The sequence below is a fragment of the Scleropages formosus genome, chromosome 2 (genome assembly GCF_900964775.1).
Source record: "Scleropages formosus chromosome 2, fSclFor1.1, whole genome shotgun sequence".
NCBI lineage: Eukaryota > Metazoa > Chordata > Actinopteri > Osteoglossiformes > Osteoglossidae > Scleropages > Scleropages formosus.
In genome coordinates, this window is record NC_041807.1 from 20,825,483 (window position 1) to 20,839,005 (window position 13,523).

The window sequence follows — 13,523 nt, forward strand, 5'->3', positions numbered from 1 at the left end:
AGGGATGTGAGCAGCACAAATGTCCAAATATTGTGCAAAAGGCTTGCCTGCAAAGCAACAAAATACTGCAGATATGCGGTGTGAATGACTTTGGCGATGAGGAATGTCAGTAAATGAAGCCATCAGAGGTCATCCTTAAGGGACATTATTTGCTGCAGGTGTGGTGGTCGGTCAGCCGACCCACTTCACCGTTTTCACCAAGGGAGCGGGCAAAGCCAAGCTGGATGTGCACTTTGCTGGAGCCTCCAGGGGAGAAGCAGTGCGAGACTTTGAGATCATTGACAACCATGATTACTCCTACACTGTCAAGTACACGGCCTTACAGCAGGTGAGTCTATTACCAGGTAGGAGAACATCTGCTTTGGCCCTTTTTCATATTGGTTTCTTTTGCGAGGGGCTGAAGGCCATGGAGACAGTCCGTCAGCTGACTGTTCAAAAATGATGGGAAAATTTGTCCTTAGATGTTAAAAGTTAAAAGCTGACTCTTACTACTTGTAGTAAGGCACTAACCGATGATAACAGGCAACATGGGATGTGTGCAGCATGAGAGGTGCAGCATCAACTACATCAACTATTTTCATGAGCTGATCAGTTCTCTAATCTCTACCATATTGCCTTCTTCTTATGTTACCAATGTAATAATAGAAACAATATTTGGATAAACTTTTGTGCTGCTATTACATATACTATTGTAGTCATCAACAAGGTAGAGAGACATCTGTCTGCCAAGTGAACTGTTTGTGGGGAAACACAGGATGGAAATGAGGAAAAACAACCATGTGCCCTCATGATTACTGGTACTACAACTCCGGGTGTCTTCTCACAGGGAAACATGACCATCTCCGTCTCTTATGGAAATGATCCCATTCCCAACAGCCCCTTTGTTATTTCTGTGGCCCAACCTCTCAACCTCAGCCAGGTCCAGGTTAAAGGACTCAACAACAGTTAGTACTCTTGTTTTCTGTTATTTGTACTCTACCAACCCTCCATTAATTTGGATCAGTAGAAAAAACATTTTTTTCTTAGCAATGCTTAAGGCAGCATGACATAAAACATCCCTGTCTTCCTTTTCTGCCCCTGTGTGATCTCCAGAAGTGGAGGTTGGGAAAGACCAAGAGTTTACGGTTAACACTCAGGGAGCTGGTGGACAGGGTAAGGTAGATGTGAAGATCACCTCACCTTCTCAGCGACCAATCCCGTTCAAAAAACAGTCCGATATATCCAATACAGTCCACTCAGTGCAATACATCCCCCCGGAAGAAGGGCCCTACAAGGTGGAAGTGGCCTACGATGGAAAATCAGTCCCTGGGAGTCCCTTCATTGTGGAAGCAGTTTTGCCCCCTGACCCCTCCAAGGTAGGACTAGTTTTTTTAGTGTGGCTTATGACAGAGAGTTTATATACCATGTTAGCCTGCAGTGTGGATATGACACAACTTGAGCATAATTATGGAAGTCACGTGTTGACGGTTTCTATGTATATAAGGATTTCTGGGCTGCAGGACAAAGTTCAATTAATGTGTACGATCATTGCGATCTACCAATAATATCGGTTTCTGTGTAGGTGCATGTGCACTGCTTACAGGCCTGTGATCAGTAAATTCATTAAGTATTTATTTTCATACAGTATAATGTATACCTGACTTTAAATAAAGAATATGAGGCTTTTCAGGTTTCTGTTTTTTTGGTGAAGAGGAAATTAAAAAAAAAACAGCGAAATTAGGTTTTTTCAAATTCATTTTGTAATTCTGGTGCTTATTTTAATGTGTGATGGGTTCCTTCAACAAATTCGTACTAGAATAACTATATATTGTCATTTCCCAGCTGTTTAACTAAAATGGTACAGGTCATGTGTTAACCCCTAACCCTAACTTAAAAAACTACTCGGAAGAAATAGTGATTATTGTCCAGACACACAGCAATTTTCCCACACATGAAAATTCTACAGAAAACACACACACACACACACACACACACACACACACACACACACACACACACACACACACACACACACACACACTGCCTGAACCGCTTGTCCCATACGGGGTCGTGGGGAACCGGAGCCTACCCGGCAGTACAGGGCATCAGGCTGGAGGGGGAGGGGACACACCAGGGACGGGATGCCAGTCCGTCGCAAGGCGCTCCAAGCAGGACTCGAACCCCAGACCCACCGGAGAGCAGGATCTGGTTCAACCCACTGCACCACCGCGTCCCCCCTGCAGAAAACCTTAATTGATTAAATTTCTACTGCTGTGCTTCACAGGAACACAATTCTATTGCATCACAAACCACATCCAAGGAAATATAGAAAACAGGAAATCTTTTGTTGTCTCTTTATGGCTGGAAAAAGCTATATGAATGGACAGGTACACCGAAGACTCATCATAGCGCTGTGTAATGTGTTCAATACACATACACACAGACAGTGTACACATTGACTACATCACACTCCAGCTTAACAGTTCACTTGGTTGAAGTTGGGTGACAAACAAAATACACCTCATGAGTGAAATGGCACTGTGAACGAGGTAATATGACTAATGTCTGTTTTGTCTCTTCAGGTACGTGCCCATGGACCAGGTCTGAAAGGAGGGGTTGTAGGGAAGCCGGCGCCCTTCACAATTGACACCAAAGGGGCAGGTACCGGCGGTCTGGGTGTAACGGTGGAGGGGCCGTGCAAGGCCAAGACTGAGTGCCAGGATAATGGCAATGGCTCATATGCTGTGTCCTACCTCCCTACTGAGCCTGGGGTATACTCCATTAATGTCCTCTATGGTGAAGCCCACATCCCTGGCTCACCCTTTAAGGCCGTGGTAAAACCAGCTTTTGACCCCAGCAAGGTTTCAGCCAGTGGACCAGGGCTGGAACGGGGCAAGGCCAATGAGGTGGGCTCCTTCACTGTGGATTGCTCCAAGGCCGGAGAGGCTGAACTGACCATTGAAATTATAACCGACTCAGGGGCCAAAGCTGAGGTGCACATTCAGAGTAACAACGATGGCACATACTCTGTCACGTACACCCCACCTTTCCCTGGCACATACACCATCGTCATTAAATACGGAGGACACAATGTGCCCAAGTTTCCTGCCCGAGTACAGGTGGAGCCCTCTGTTGACACCAGCAAAGTAAAAGTCTACGGACCGGGAGTGGAACCCAGAGGTACAGCACTAATACAATACATGATATAGTATCTGTACAGTTTTTATACTGTCCACTGTAGGTCAGAATCAGGGTCTCAAGTCCAGCCGCAGGGTTGCAAATGTAGCATAAAATTTTTTACACTTCATAAAAAAATCTTAAATTATTTGATCGAAGAGAAAGTAATTTGAATTTAAACTAATTTGATGAAATAATTTTAATCCAGTGCTGTTCACTGAGGGATTCTTAAGGTTACAAAAATCACAGTGAAAATGCGAGAAGGAGAAGACTTTCTAGGTCAGCAAGTTGTCAGTAGGATTGCCTGAAGAACATTTAATATGAAAATAACAAGGCTTGATATGTTCAAAGTGAAAGCTATAAACCTCAAACTCCAAAATACTTGCATTTATCTGTATATCTATGTCATTTTAATGCCCCTATTAATTTCCTTTGAAAATGAATATTTTTCATAAAAAATACAGAAGTAGCTGATCAGTATATGTCCATGTGAGTTTCTGAAATAGTGTAGGTGTTAAAGCGTCGGTGTTTGTCCATTTCAACGCAGGGGTCCTTCGAGAAGTCACCACGCATTTCATGATCGATGTTCGCGCCCTGGCCAAAAAGGGAAGCAGTCGTGTGAAGGCCAGAATGATTAGCCCCTCCGGGTCAAGCACTGACATCAATATCCTCGACAAGCAAGACGGCACTTACAGAGCCGAATACACAGCACATGAAGATGGTAAGGACATGGAGTGTTCCATTTTTGTTTCTTTAGACAGTATGGGAGGCTGTGTGATCATGTGGGGGAAATCCTGATATAGGTTCTCTTATACTGGTTCTGGTCTGGCTGATGGCTATATTATATATACAGTAGCCTCTTTGACTTCAGAAAGACTCAAGTCACTAACTTTTCAAGAACAGTGTTCTGCAGTAGCTCTTCTCGGAGCGGCAGCTAAGGCCTGGAACCATTTACACCCTTTTTCTGGTTTGCTGAACTTTACACTTTATAGATTAACATTGTGGTTTACACTGCTCACATTGAAGGGGGGCAGGGGTGAGAGCGCTTTGAGTTCCATTGTCTGCAATCCTTGTACGGACAAGCAAAGAAATACACAGGGGCAAGTTGGTACGCTGATTAAGGGCAGTGTATAAATAACTAATACATCAGACTAGAAGGCCCTGGATCCAAACCACATTCCAGCTGAATCTCACTCACAGGAAAAGGCCCCAGAGATGGCCTGACAGGCACATGAGCCCTGATATCTTGGCAGGGTGGTTCCACCTGTGTGTTTGCCAGACTGGATGACATTTAGGGGAATAAGGGAAGCTCCACCTCCCTGCCCCAGACGAACAACCGTGCAGTGTTGTGGCATTGTGAATTAATTTTCCAAGTGAATTATGTAAAATATGAAGCAATGGATCTATAGAGGATATCAGTGTTTGGATGAGGAAGGACTTCTTTAGAATTCTACCAGTTTTTACCAGTTTTTATCTGACAATAACCTGTGCTCCTAGGTATGTACCTCATTGAGGTTACGTACGATGACGTCGCCGTTCCCAACAGCCCATTCAAGGTGCAAGTCAGCGAGGGCTGTGACCCAACTCGTGTGCGAGCGTACGGCCCCGGTCTAGAAGAGGGGCTGGTTGGCAAGGTGAATTACTTTACTGTAGAGACACGGTACGTACTATTTATACTCATAAATTCAAGATGGAAATCTATCTTTTGGATATCTGTAAAGGAACCTCTATGCACAAAATTTTTAAGAACAAAGAAGAGAAAAGTGCTAAAAACTTTAAAAGTCAAAGGGCAGCCTCATTTATTATCATTGAACTTCCTGAAAAAAACACATAGAACCCTCCTACAAAATAATGGTTATAAGACAAGGTTTTGAAGCCCATCCATGCCTTCAAGGCATGAGACTAATGCATAAAAGTAAGTTTTTTTCTCGTCTGGAATATATCCCCTAATGGTAACACAACGTAATTTATGTAGAGAAAAATAACGGCCCCAACAGCAAGCCCTGAGGTATTCCATTTTGACAGGAGGTAGCATTATGTTGAGTTGTCATCAATATATACATATTGAAATCTGTCTCTGATGTAGGATCCAAACCACTTGAATGCAGTACCTGAGAGGTTCAAGCACATCTTCAACTTGTATAAAGGAATACTATCATACTATAATACTGTCAAAAGCTTCAGTGGGATCCAAGAAGATGAGAACTGTTGGCTGGAACCCATCAGCCATCATTAGTGATTCTGACCAGGGTAGATTCAGTGTTATGTTGTGCACAAAAACCAGACTGAAAATTTTCACATAAATCATGAGCTGCTAAATAGGGAGCAGTTGTTGTGATGAAATCCTTTCCGGGATTTTAGGGTGAAAGGAAAATTCGAAATTGAAAATCCGGGGTGGGTGTCTTAAGAAATGGTTCCCTGTAACGGTTCTTAATGAGTCCAGAACCAATGGGCAAGAAACGGACTTGATTAATAGATTCAATGAGACCAGATCCTGCTTACCAACAGGCTTAAATGATCAAAACAGTGCTGAACATTTGCAGCTTTTCCAGAGGTTGCGGCAGGACTGGAATTGCCCTGTTGAACATGGAAATCATACCCTGTAGAACCGAGCTGTTTATGTTCAAAAACCTGAAAACGTTGTTGAGTTAAAGCAGTTCTGCATGAAGGTGTGGGCCAGAATTCCTTCTCAGTGATGTGGAATCCTGGTCAACAGCTACAGGAACCATTTAGCTGCAGTCATTACAGCTAAATATGCCACAAATAGTTACTAACTTTAAGGGAGGCAAGGAAACCAACCAAAGATATGACAAAAAAGCACTGGTGTCACTTCTTGTCTGTCAGGTTCTGTTCATATGCTATTAGAAGTGGTGAGATATGAACAAATTTAATGTCAAAGTTGCAAAGAGACTTTTTCACAGCACTGTATATGACCCTGCATATGACCTCATGGTTTTGATACTAACAGATAAAATATGTCCCACAAATTGTTAGGTTTTTTCTCACTTAGAGAACTTGTGAAGATATTTTCCCTTTAGCTGGCACCTTTCTGGAAAGCTTTGGGTGCATTATTTAATCTCATCCTTTTCAATATATAGCCACTCGTCCAGTTATTGCTGTTTTCCTCTCCCTCAGGGGTGCTGGTGCCGGGGGTCTCAGTCTGACTATGGAAGGTCCTTCTGAGGCTAAAATGTTTTGCAAAGACAACAAGGATGGCAGCTGCCATGTGGAATACCTCCCAAGTGCAGCCGGAGACTATGACATCAACATCAGTTTCGGAGGCCTCCCTATCCCAGGTACCACCTCAGCTGTCATTGTGGATGTAAGACTGTAGTAACTGCCTTTGTTCAGCTGTGTTCCAGTGTTTGGGTCACACCTTCTGGCTTGGTAAACACCTAGGGTCCTAGAGGAGTCTAGAGAGCAATGAGTAGAGTGGGGGTGTACAGCCATGAGACAGTTGAGCACCGTACAGACACGTCTGCGGGGCACTGACTTCGTGCCTCTCTCACAGGCAGTCCTTTCCGTGTCCCCGTGAAGACAGTGGTGGACCCCAGCAAGGTTAGGTGCTCTGGCCCTGGGTTAGGGACTGGGGTCCGAGCCCACGTCCCACAAACCTTTACCGTCGACAGCAGTAAAGCAGGTGTGGCTCCCCTCAAAGTGCAGCTTCTTGGACCTACCGGTAAGAGGAAATGTACCTTGACCATTACACTGTGACATTAGTCCACGGTGGAGCTGAAAAACCAGACTTCAGAATGGATTCCTCCTCACAGGTGTGCCCGAGCCAGTCAACATTACCAGCAGCGGCGACGGCTTGCATACAGTCCGATACACCCCTGGCAGCAGCGGCCCTTACACCATATCTGTCACGTATGCTGACCAGGAGGTCCCCCACAGGTACAGATGTGCAAGTAACATCCAGCTACATTCGCACTTTCCATAAACCCACAAACTGTACTATAACAGCATATGGTTTTTCTGTGGGTTTCTGTAAATCTGTACTGTGCGTGCCTGATAAAGAAAGTGAATGCGTTCCTTCACTGCAGCACTACTTCAACATGGCAAGTAGCGTCCTTCACGTTCTCTCCTCCCTCTGCAGCCCCTTCCAGGTAGCCGTGCTGCCCACTCACGATGCCAGTAAGGTGCGTGCCAGTGGCCCTGGCCTTGATGTGTCGGGAGTGGCAGCCAGTTTACCGGTGGAGTTCACCATAGACGCACGGCACGCCGGGGAGGGGCTGCTCACAGTGCACATACTGGTAAGAAACACCCTGCAGCTAAATAACTGAAAAAAGACTGGAAAAGCCATTTATTTTTTCGTATTGTTTATTATAAGTATTTATTAATCTCGGAGGAAATCCCGCTTGGTTTCAACAGCATGCAGTATACAACATTCATATACACAAACATACAGACGCGTTGAACTTATAGAGATGAGAAAATTAAAAGTTGTGTAAATCAGTAAGTGAGGTAGATAAATGGGCAAATGTATTTTGTATGCTGTTTGTATTTTGTATTTTATTTAAAACAAATATACTATGTTCTCATAATTGTGCCTGTGTCTCTTTGCCTGCTCTTGAAAGCACTTTTGTTCACCCTTAGCTGTATGTCACTTTGGAGATATGTGTGATTTTTCATCAAAATGAATAAATGTATATTTAAGAAGAGGGTTTCAAACCACTAGGATCCAGAGGGGAAGCCAACAAAAGCCAACATCCAGAACAACAGAGATGGGACCTACACTGTCTCTTACATGCCGGCCATGAGCGGACCCTATGCCATCACCATCAAATACGGCGGAGATGATATCCCATATTCTCCATACCACATCAATGCCCTGCCTACTGGTGATGCCAGCAAGTGTGTGGTCAGGGGTAAGATGTGGTCTTGATACATTATATTTTTATTCACACTCATGCTCCTGTTCAGGTTAGTGTAGCTGTGTGGTTGACATAAAATACTATAATAAAATATCTAAGTGCAAATGGGCAGAATTTTTGGTGACTTTGGGAACCAGTTTATTGCTGAATAAATAATTCTGCAATTAATATCAGGTACACGCAGCTTTTAGGCAGAAGATTAAATTTCATGCAATATTTCGGATAAAGTTTTTCTCAGTCTCTTCATTCAGTTTTGTCTATGAAAATGTTTTGGAGCACAAATCTGTGGTGGCCATTAATGGGTTATTTTTTACTATTTTTATTTGCAGTATCTGTTGCAGGGCATGGATTAGGTGAGCAGATATTAGTCCCAAGTATTACATTAATGTATACACTGGTATTTTATGTGCAGTCAGTCTCAAACACAGAGTGTCAACCCATATGACCCCACAGGTCTTGGCTCTACCATTGTGCTAAGAGATGAGACTGTCATCACTGTGGATGCGAAAGCTGCTGGGAAGGGAAAGGTCACCTGTAAAGTGTCAACGCCTAGTGGCACAGAACTGGACATGGATGTGGTGGAAAACTTGGATGGCACTTTTGACATCTTCTACACTGCCCCAGAGCCAGGAAAATATGTCATCACCATCCGCTTTGGGGGAGAGCTCATCCCTAGAAGCCCCTTCCATGTGGAGGTGAGCTTGTCCCACCCCAAGGCACTACTGAAGAATGGGTGAATATTAGCTGAAGAAGCTTGTTGTAGAGGATTATATTATATATTGAGTCGTTCAAGTGGTCCATTATTTATCTTTTAAGGTAAAGTTATATTTTTGCAAAGCACGGACATTATAGTATGTAAAACCATGGTGTGATCACAGAATATTACTAAATCAACAGTATGTGGATATTAGAACACACTGGGTGCTTGGGAAACGAATTGAGCAGAACATTTTTGGATGAGTTAATTAATTAATAAATGACTGTACTTTCAATGGGGGTGCAGTGGCGCAGTGGGTTGGACCACAGTCCTGCTGTCCGGTGGGTCTGGGGTTCGAGTCCCGCTTGGGGTGCCTTGCGACGGACTGGCGTCCCGTCCTGGGTGTGTCCCCTCCCCCTCTGGCCTTACGCCCTGTGTTGCCGGGTAGGCTCCGGTTCCCCGTCACCCCATATGGGACAAGCGGTTCTGAAGATGTGTGTGTGTGTGTGACTGTACTTTCTTCAGTCAACTCTGAACAGTTGGCAGTTTTTGCGGCGTATACAAGACCTGCATTTCCACCCCCAGCCATAGTTGGCAGTAAAACTCATGCAAACATATCAGCAGTCTAGGTCTAGGGTTGGATTATTTCATCTTAATTCCACAGTGTTTACAGTGCTGACTTATGTCTTAGTCTTACACTGTCTAGTAAACACAAACACACATCTTAAAATGTGCTTGTTCGATGGCCTAGAACTGGCCTTTGTTCACGTATCACATGTGCTATGAGGCAAAATCAGCCAAAGTTCCAACTCCTCTGGATTCATATTGCATCCTTTTCCCCTCTCGGTGGCATGATTGTCAAGACACGATGACTTTTTACATTGGGGTTAAGATGTGATTTCAGTCATAGTTCATACACTGGAGTGTTTGGTGGATTGGTGTGTGTTTGGATGGCACTCATAATTACTTCTTATTTTTACTTCTTTTTATACTTCATACACACATTTTTGTGGAGTTTTCTTTCACATACCTTTCTCCTGCATTCCTGCTCGCCTCTTCCCTCTCTCTGCCTGTGATGCCCTACTCCACAGAAATACTGTTTGTGAATCTATTCCTTTTCTTCTCAGGCCACAGATCAACCCATAGCTCCTGCTGGGGAGATGGAGCAAAGACTGCGCCCTTTCAGCATGGTCATCCCGTTCATCTTGAAGAAAGGCGAGATCACAGGTGAGGCTCTGCGGAAACAGGATGGTGACACTGCAGTGGAGTCTGTCCCATGGGTACCTTTCAGGGAACACAGTGATGCATCGGGGATCTCTTTGGCTTGCAGGGGATGTCCGCATGCCTTCTGGCAAGACAGCTCGCCCTCATATTATAGACAACAAGGATGGTACTCTGACAGTACGCTATTCCCCCACGGAGAAAGGCCTGCACGAGATGGACATCAAGTACGACGGCAACAACATTCCTGGTAAATACTACCAATACGTTCAGGGTTCAAGGTTTGGTTTCATCAATGCATAAGATTTCATCACAGCCTTTAATGGTAGGGATATGCAATAATGATTAGCGCAGTGCAGTCTACTGTACATCACTGTACATCGCACACACACGCGCGCACAATGACTAAAGCCGCTTGTCCCAAGTGGGGTTGCAGCGAGCCGGAGCCTATCCCGGCAACACAGGATGCAGGGCTGGGCGGGGGACACACGCACCCTGCATGGGACACCAGTCCGCTGCAAGGCACCCCAAGCAGGACTTTAACCCCAGCCCCACCACGTCGCAGGCCCCGACCAATCCCACAGCGTCCCCCTCTACTGTACATGATCATACCATTTCTGTAGTTGTTCCTAATGTGGTGTCGCAATGTCCACGGCATGTCCAGCCCTCCACAGGGAAACCACACACACATACACAAATGGCACCTTCAATCTCCAGTCCACCTGCAACGGACACGTTTGGACACTGATTTCTAGAAGTCAGACAAAATCTGGAATCTTTAAAAGCTCACAGTGAAAACATAATACAATACTTTTATTTTCAACTTATAGCAGGTTTAAGTGCCTGTAATCATTGAATACTTTCATCACTGAAAATGTTTTTGGTTGTCAGTCCATTAGTACTAATTAGCCAGGGTCAGGATTGAAAAGCATTTTGTAGTGTGTATCTGTTCCCTTCACCAGATTGCTTTGTGAGTGTACATATAGCTGTGAGTGTCACATTTAGCTGTCAGTTCAGCATGATCTGTTACCATCTCACTACAGCAAGAAATATAGTTAGATCAGTCACAGTAATTGTAATCCAGTTGTACAACCACTAGAGAAAACAAAACAAAACAATTATCTTACTAAACAAGAAAGTGTTTAAGTGCACCGTAAATAGCTGGAGTGCGTGCAGGAAATATCATAGCTTAATATCACCAAGCTAGAAGCTGTAGGCAGGGGGGCGCGGTGGTGCAGCAGACTTGGCTGGCTCCTGTTCTCTTGTGGGTCTATGGTTCGAGTCCCGCTTGGGGTGCCTTGTGACGGACCAGCGCCCCGTCCTCTCCACTCTCCCTCCAGCCTTGCGCCCTGTGTTGTTGGGTTAGGCTCCAGTTCGCTGCAACCCGCTTGGGACAAGCGGTTTTGGACTCTGTGTGTGTGTGTGTGTGTGTGTGTGTGTGTGTGTGTATGTGTAGACTCTATAGGCTTCTTAAATTCATTTAACATCTTCAAGCCTTGACCATTGTATCTTATGGAAACTGTACAATGGGTTCCCTCCCCTTTACACCTATGGAAACAGTACATAAACAGTAATTAATGAGAATGAAAAGAATACTTAATATTAAGGAAAAGAAAAATTTAATATGAAACATAATTTATGTCACAAATATGAAATGAAAGAACAAACATGGAAGCATTCACTCCTCCAGATGGTTCAAAGAGCACTCAGCTGAGGGTGGTATTATGAAAAAAATCCCATTAAATATGAAAATGGGTGGTAAAATGGATTGGGTGTAAAAATAGAAATGTTTTAAGAAAATGACAAGCCTTTAAGCAAAAGAAGCCTATATTTTGTGGTGTGTTTAAACATGTTTTCAATTAATAATCAGGCCAAATTTTTGCCGGTTAGTTACATGTCATTCGTGTTGTATGTTTAATTACATTTTTTTATGACATGCAATTACTAAGACCTGTGGGCCATGCTCTTCTTAGGCAGTCCCCTGCAGTTCTACGTGGATGCTATCAGCTGCGGCTACGTGACAGCCTACGGGCCCGGTCTGAGCTACGGCATGGTGAACAAACCCGCCGTGTTCACCGTTGTCACTAAGGATGCAGGCAAAGGTAAGGCCTGCTCCTCCAGGCTGTGCACCAGACCTGTTTTTATGGTCTGAAACACTTTCTTCAATATTTATTCCCAGGAGGCCTGTCTCTGGCTGTGGAGGGTCCCTCCAAAGCAGCCATTACCTGCAAGGACAACAAAGACGGTACCTGCACCGTATCCTACCTGCCCACTGCCCCTGGTGACTACAGCATCATCGTCAAGTTTGATAACAGACACATCCTCGGGAGTCCATACACTGCCAAGATTACAGGTTTGAAATCTAGTCTTTGTTTTACCAGGTTGACCACATTGTCTTCATTGTTTAAGTGCTGCAAGTTGAGGTGGTCCCCTGCTTATGAAGTGGCTTGGCGCTAAGAGTTGGATCATTACTTGAAAACTCTGTAAACTGACCAGTTGTATACAATCGGTCCTTCCTGGTTTCAGTAACTGCCTATCGGCTCACAATGATGCCAAGTCAATGCTAGTGTCACTCTGGATAGGATAAAGCTGCAGGACACTCTCATCTGTACCCATTAGCTCTGTGCCTCTTAGTGTGTCCAAATTTGGGTCACCAATGTACTTGAGCAGAATGTCTTTACCATGCGGGAACAAACCAGAGCATATGGTGGAAGCCTACAGGTGTGACAGATGTGGCCGATCACATCAGGGAACAGTCTCACCTTCCTTCTTGTTTAAACTGTACAACACTGACACTCGTCATCTGCAGAAAATGAAACTTGAAATCTGTTGCGTAATATGTATTTTCTTCGTTCTTCTCACGGTGTAGCTGATGACTCCCTAAGGAAATCACAACTTAATGTTGGTGCAGCAACAGACCTCTCTCTGAAGATCACAGAGACAGACCTGAGTTTGCTGACAGCCAGTATCCGAGCGCCATCGGGCAGCGAGGAGCCATGCCTTTTGAAGAGGCTTCCCAATTTCCACACTGGTGAGACATTTCCGGGATTCAGCACAAATGACGACATAATTTTAAGTGTACAGCAATCTTCCAATGTATGAAATTAACTTCTTCCTTAAAATGGTGCAGATACTGAAATTTCTGATACCGAAATCCAGTTTCCATTTATCATAAAATGGGTAAAAAAAATAACGCGTCCTCCGCCAACTGAAAACCCCAAACCAATTTTCCCACATATCACTAATACATTGTAAAACACCTATATAACTATAAACCAATGATTTCAGCACAATATAAAACCCCTTAACGATCATTAACACTTAATGAGGTCATTAATGGGTGTGTTTCCAGGCAGTACATTTAGGAAACTATTTGTGTTTTCATTATATCCAGTAGACAGCTATGAACATGTGATAATGAAGTTTATGTTAAGAAAATAAGTTCTGACAATTTAAACTAAACAAGAACATTTACTGTAATACAAGAGAGTGAAGAGAAAAACAACTGATTGTGAGTTCTGGTGGGTGGAGGAAGGAGGAGGATTGGCAGTCATTCTTGCAATGACACTGCACAA

General features: G+C 44.1%; 1 protein-coding gene across 1 annotated transcript in view; it reads left to right on the forward strand.

Annotated features, from left to right (window-relative positions):
- The window catches only part of LOC108931558 (filamin-C-like), a 33,276-nt gene that overhangs the window by 12,714 nt on the left and 7,039 nt on the right, over positions 1 to 13,523 (forward strand). Inside the window, exons 18-35 of the mRNA XM_018747401.2 lie at positions 159 to 328; positions 827 to 944; positions 1,093 to 1,355; positions 2,562 to 3,159; positions 3,704 to 3,877; positions 4,654 to 4,816; positions 6,292 to 6,452; positions 6,668 to 6,835; positions 6,927 to 7,050; positions 7,253 to 7,409; positions 7,835 to 8,024; positions 8,360 to 8,383; positions 8,484 to 8,725; positions 9,855 to 9,954; positions 10,058 to 10,198; positions 11,922 to 12,050; positions 12,128 to 12,301; positions 12,818 to 12,979. Coding sequence (XP_018602917.1) covers positions 159 to 328; positions 827 to 944; positions 1,093 to 1,355; positions 2,562 to 3,159; positions 3,704 to 3,877; positions 4,654 to 4,816; positions 6,292 to 6,452; positions 6,668 to 6,835; positions 6,927 to 7,050; positions 7,253 to 7,409; positions 7,835 to 8,024; positions 8,360 to 8,383; positions 8,484 to 8,725; positions 9,855 to 9,954; positions 10,058 to 10,198; positions 11,922 to 12,050; positions 12,128 to 12,301; positions 12,818 to 12,979 — 3,258 coding nt within the window. The remainder of the gene's footprint in view (positions 1 to 158; positions 329 to 826; positions 945 to 1,092; positions 1,356 to 2,561; positions 3,160 to 3,703; positions 3,878 to 4,653; positions 4,817 to 6,291; positions 6,453 to 6,667; positions 6,836 to 6,926; positions 7,051 to 7,252; positions 7,410 to 7,834; positions 8,025 to 8,359; positions 8,384 to 8,483; positions 8,726 to 9,854; positions 9,955 to 10,057; positions 10,199 to 11,921; positions 12,051 to 12,127; positions 12,302 to 12,817; positions 12,980 to 13,523) is intronic.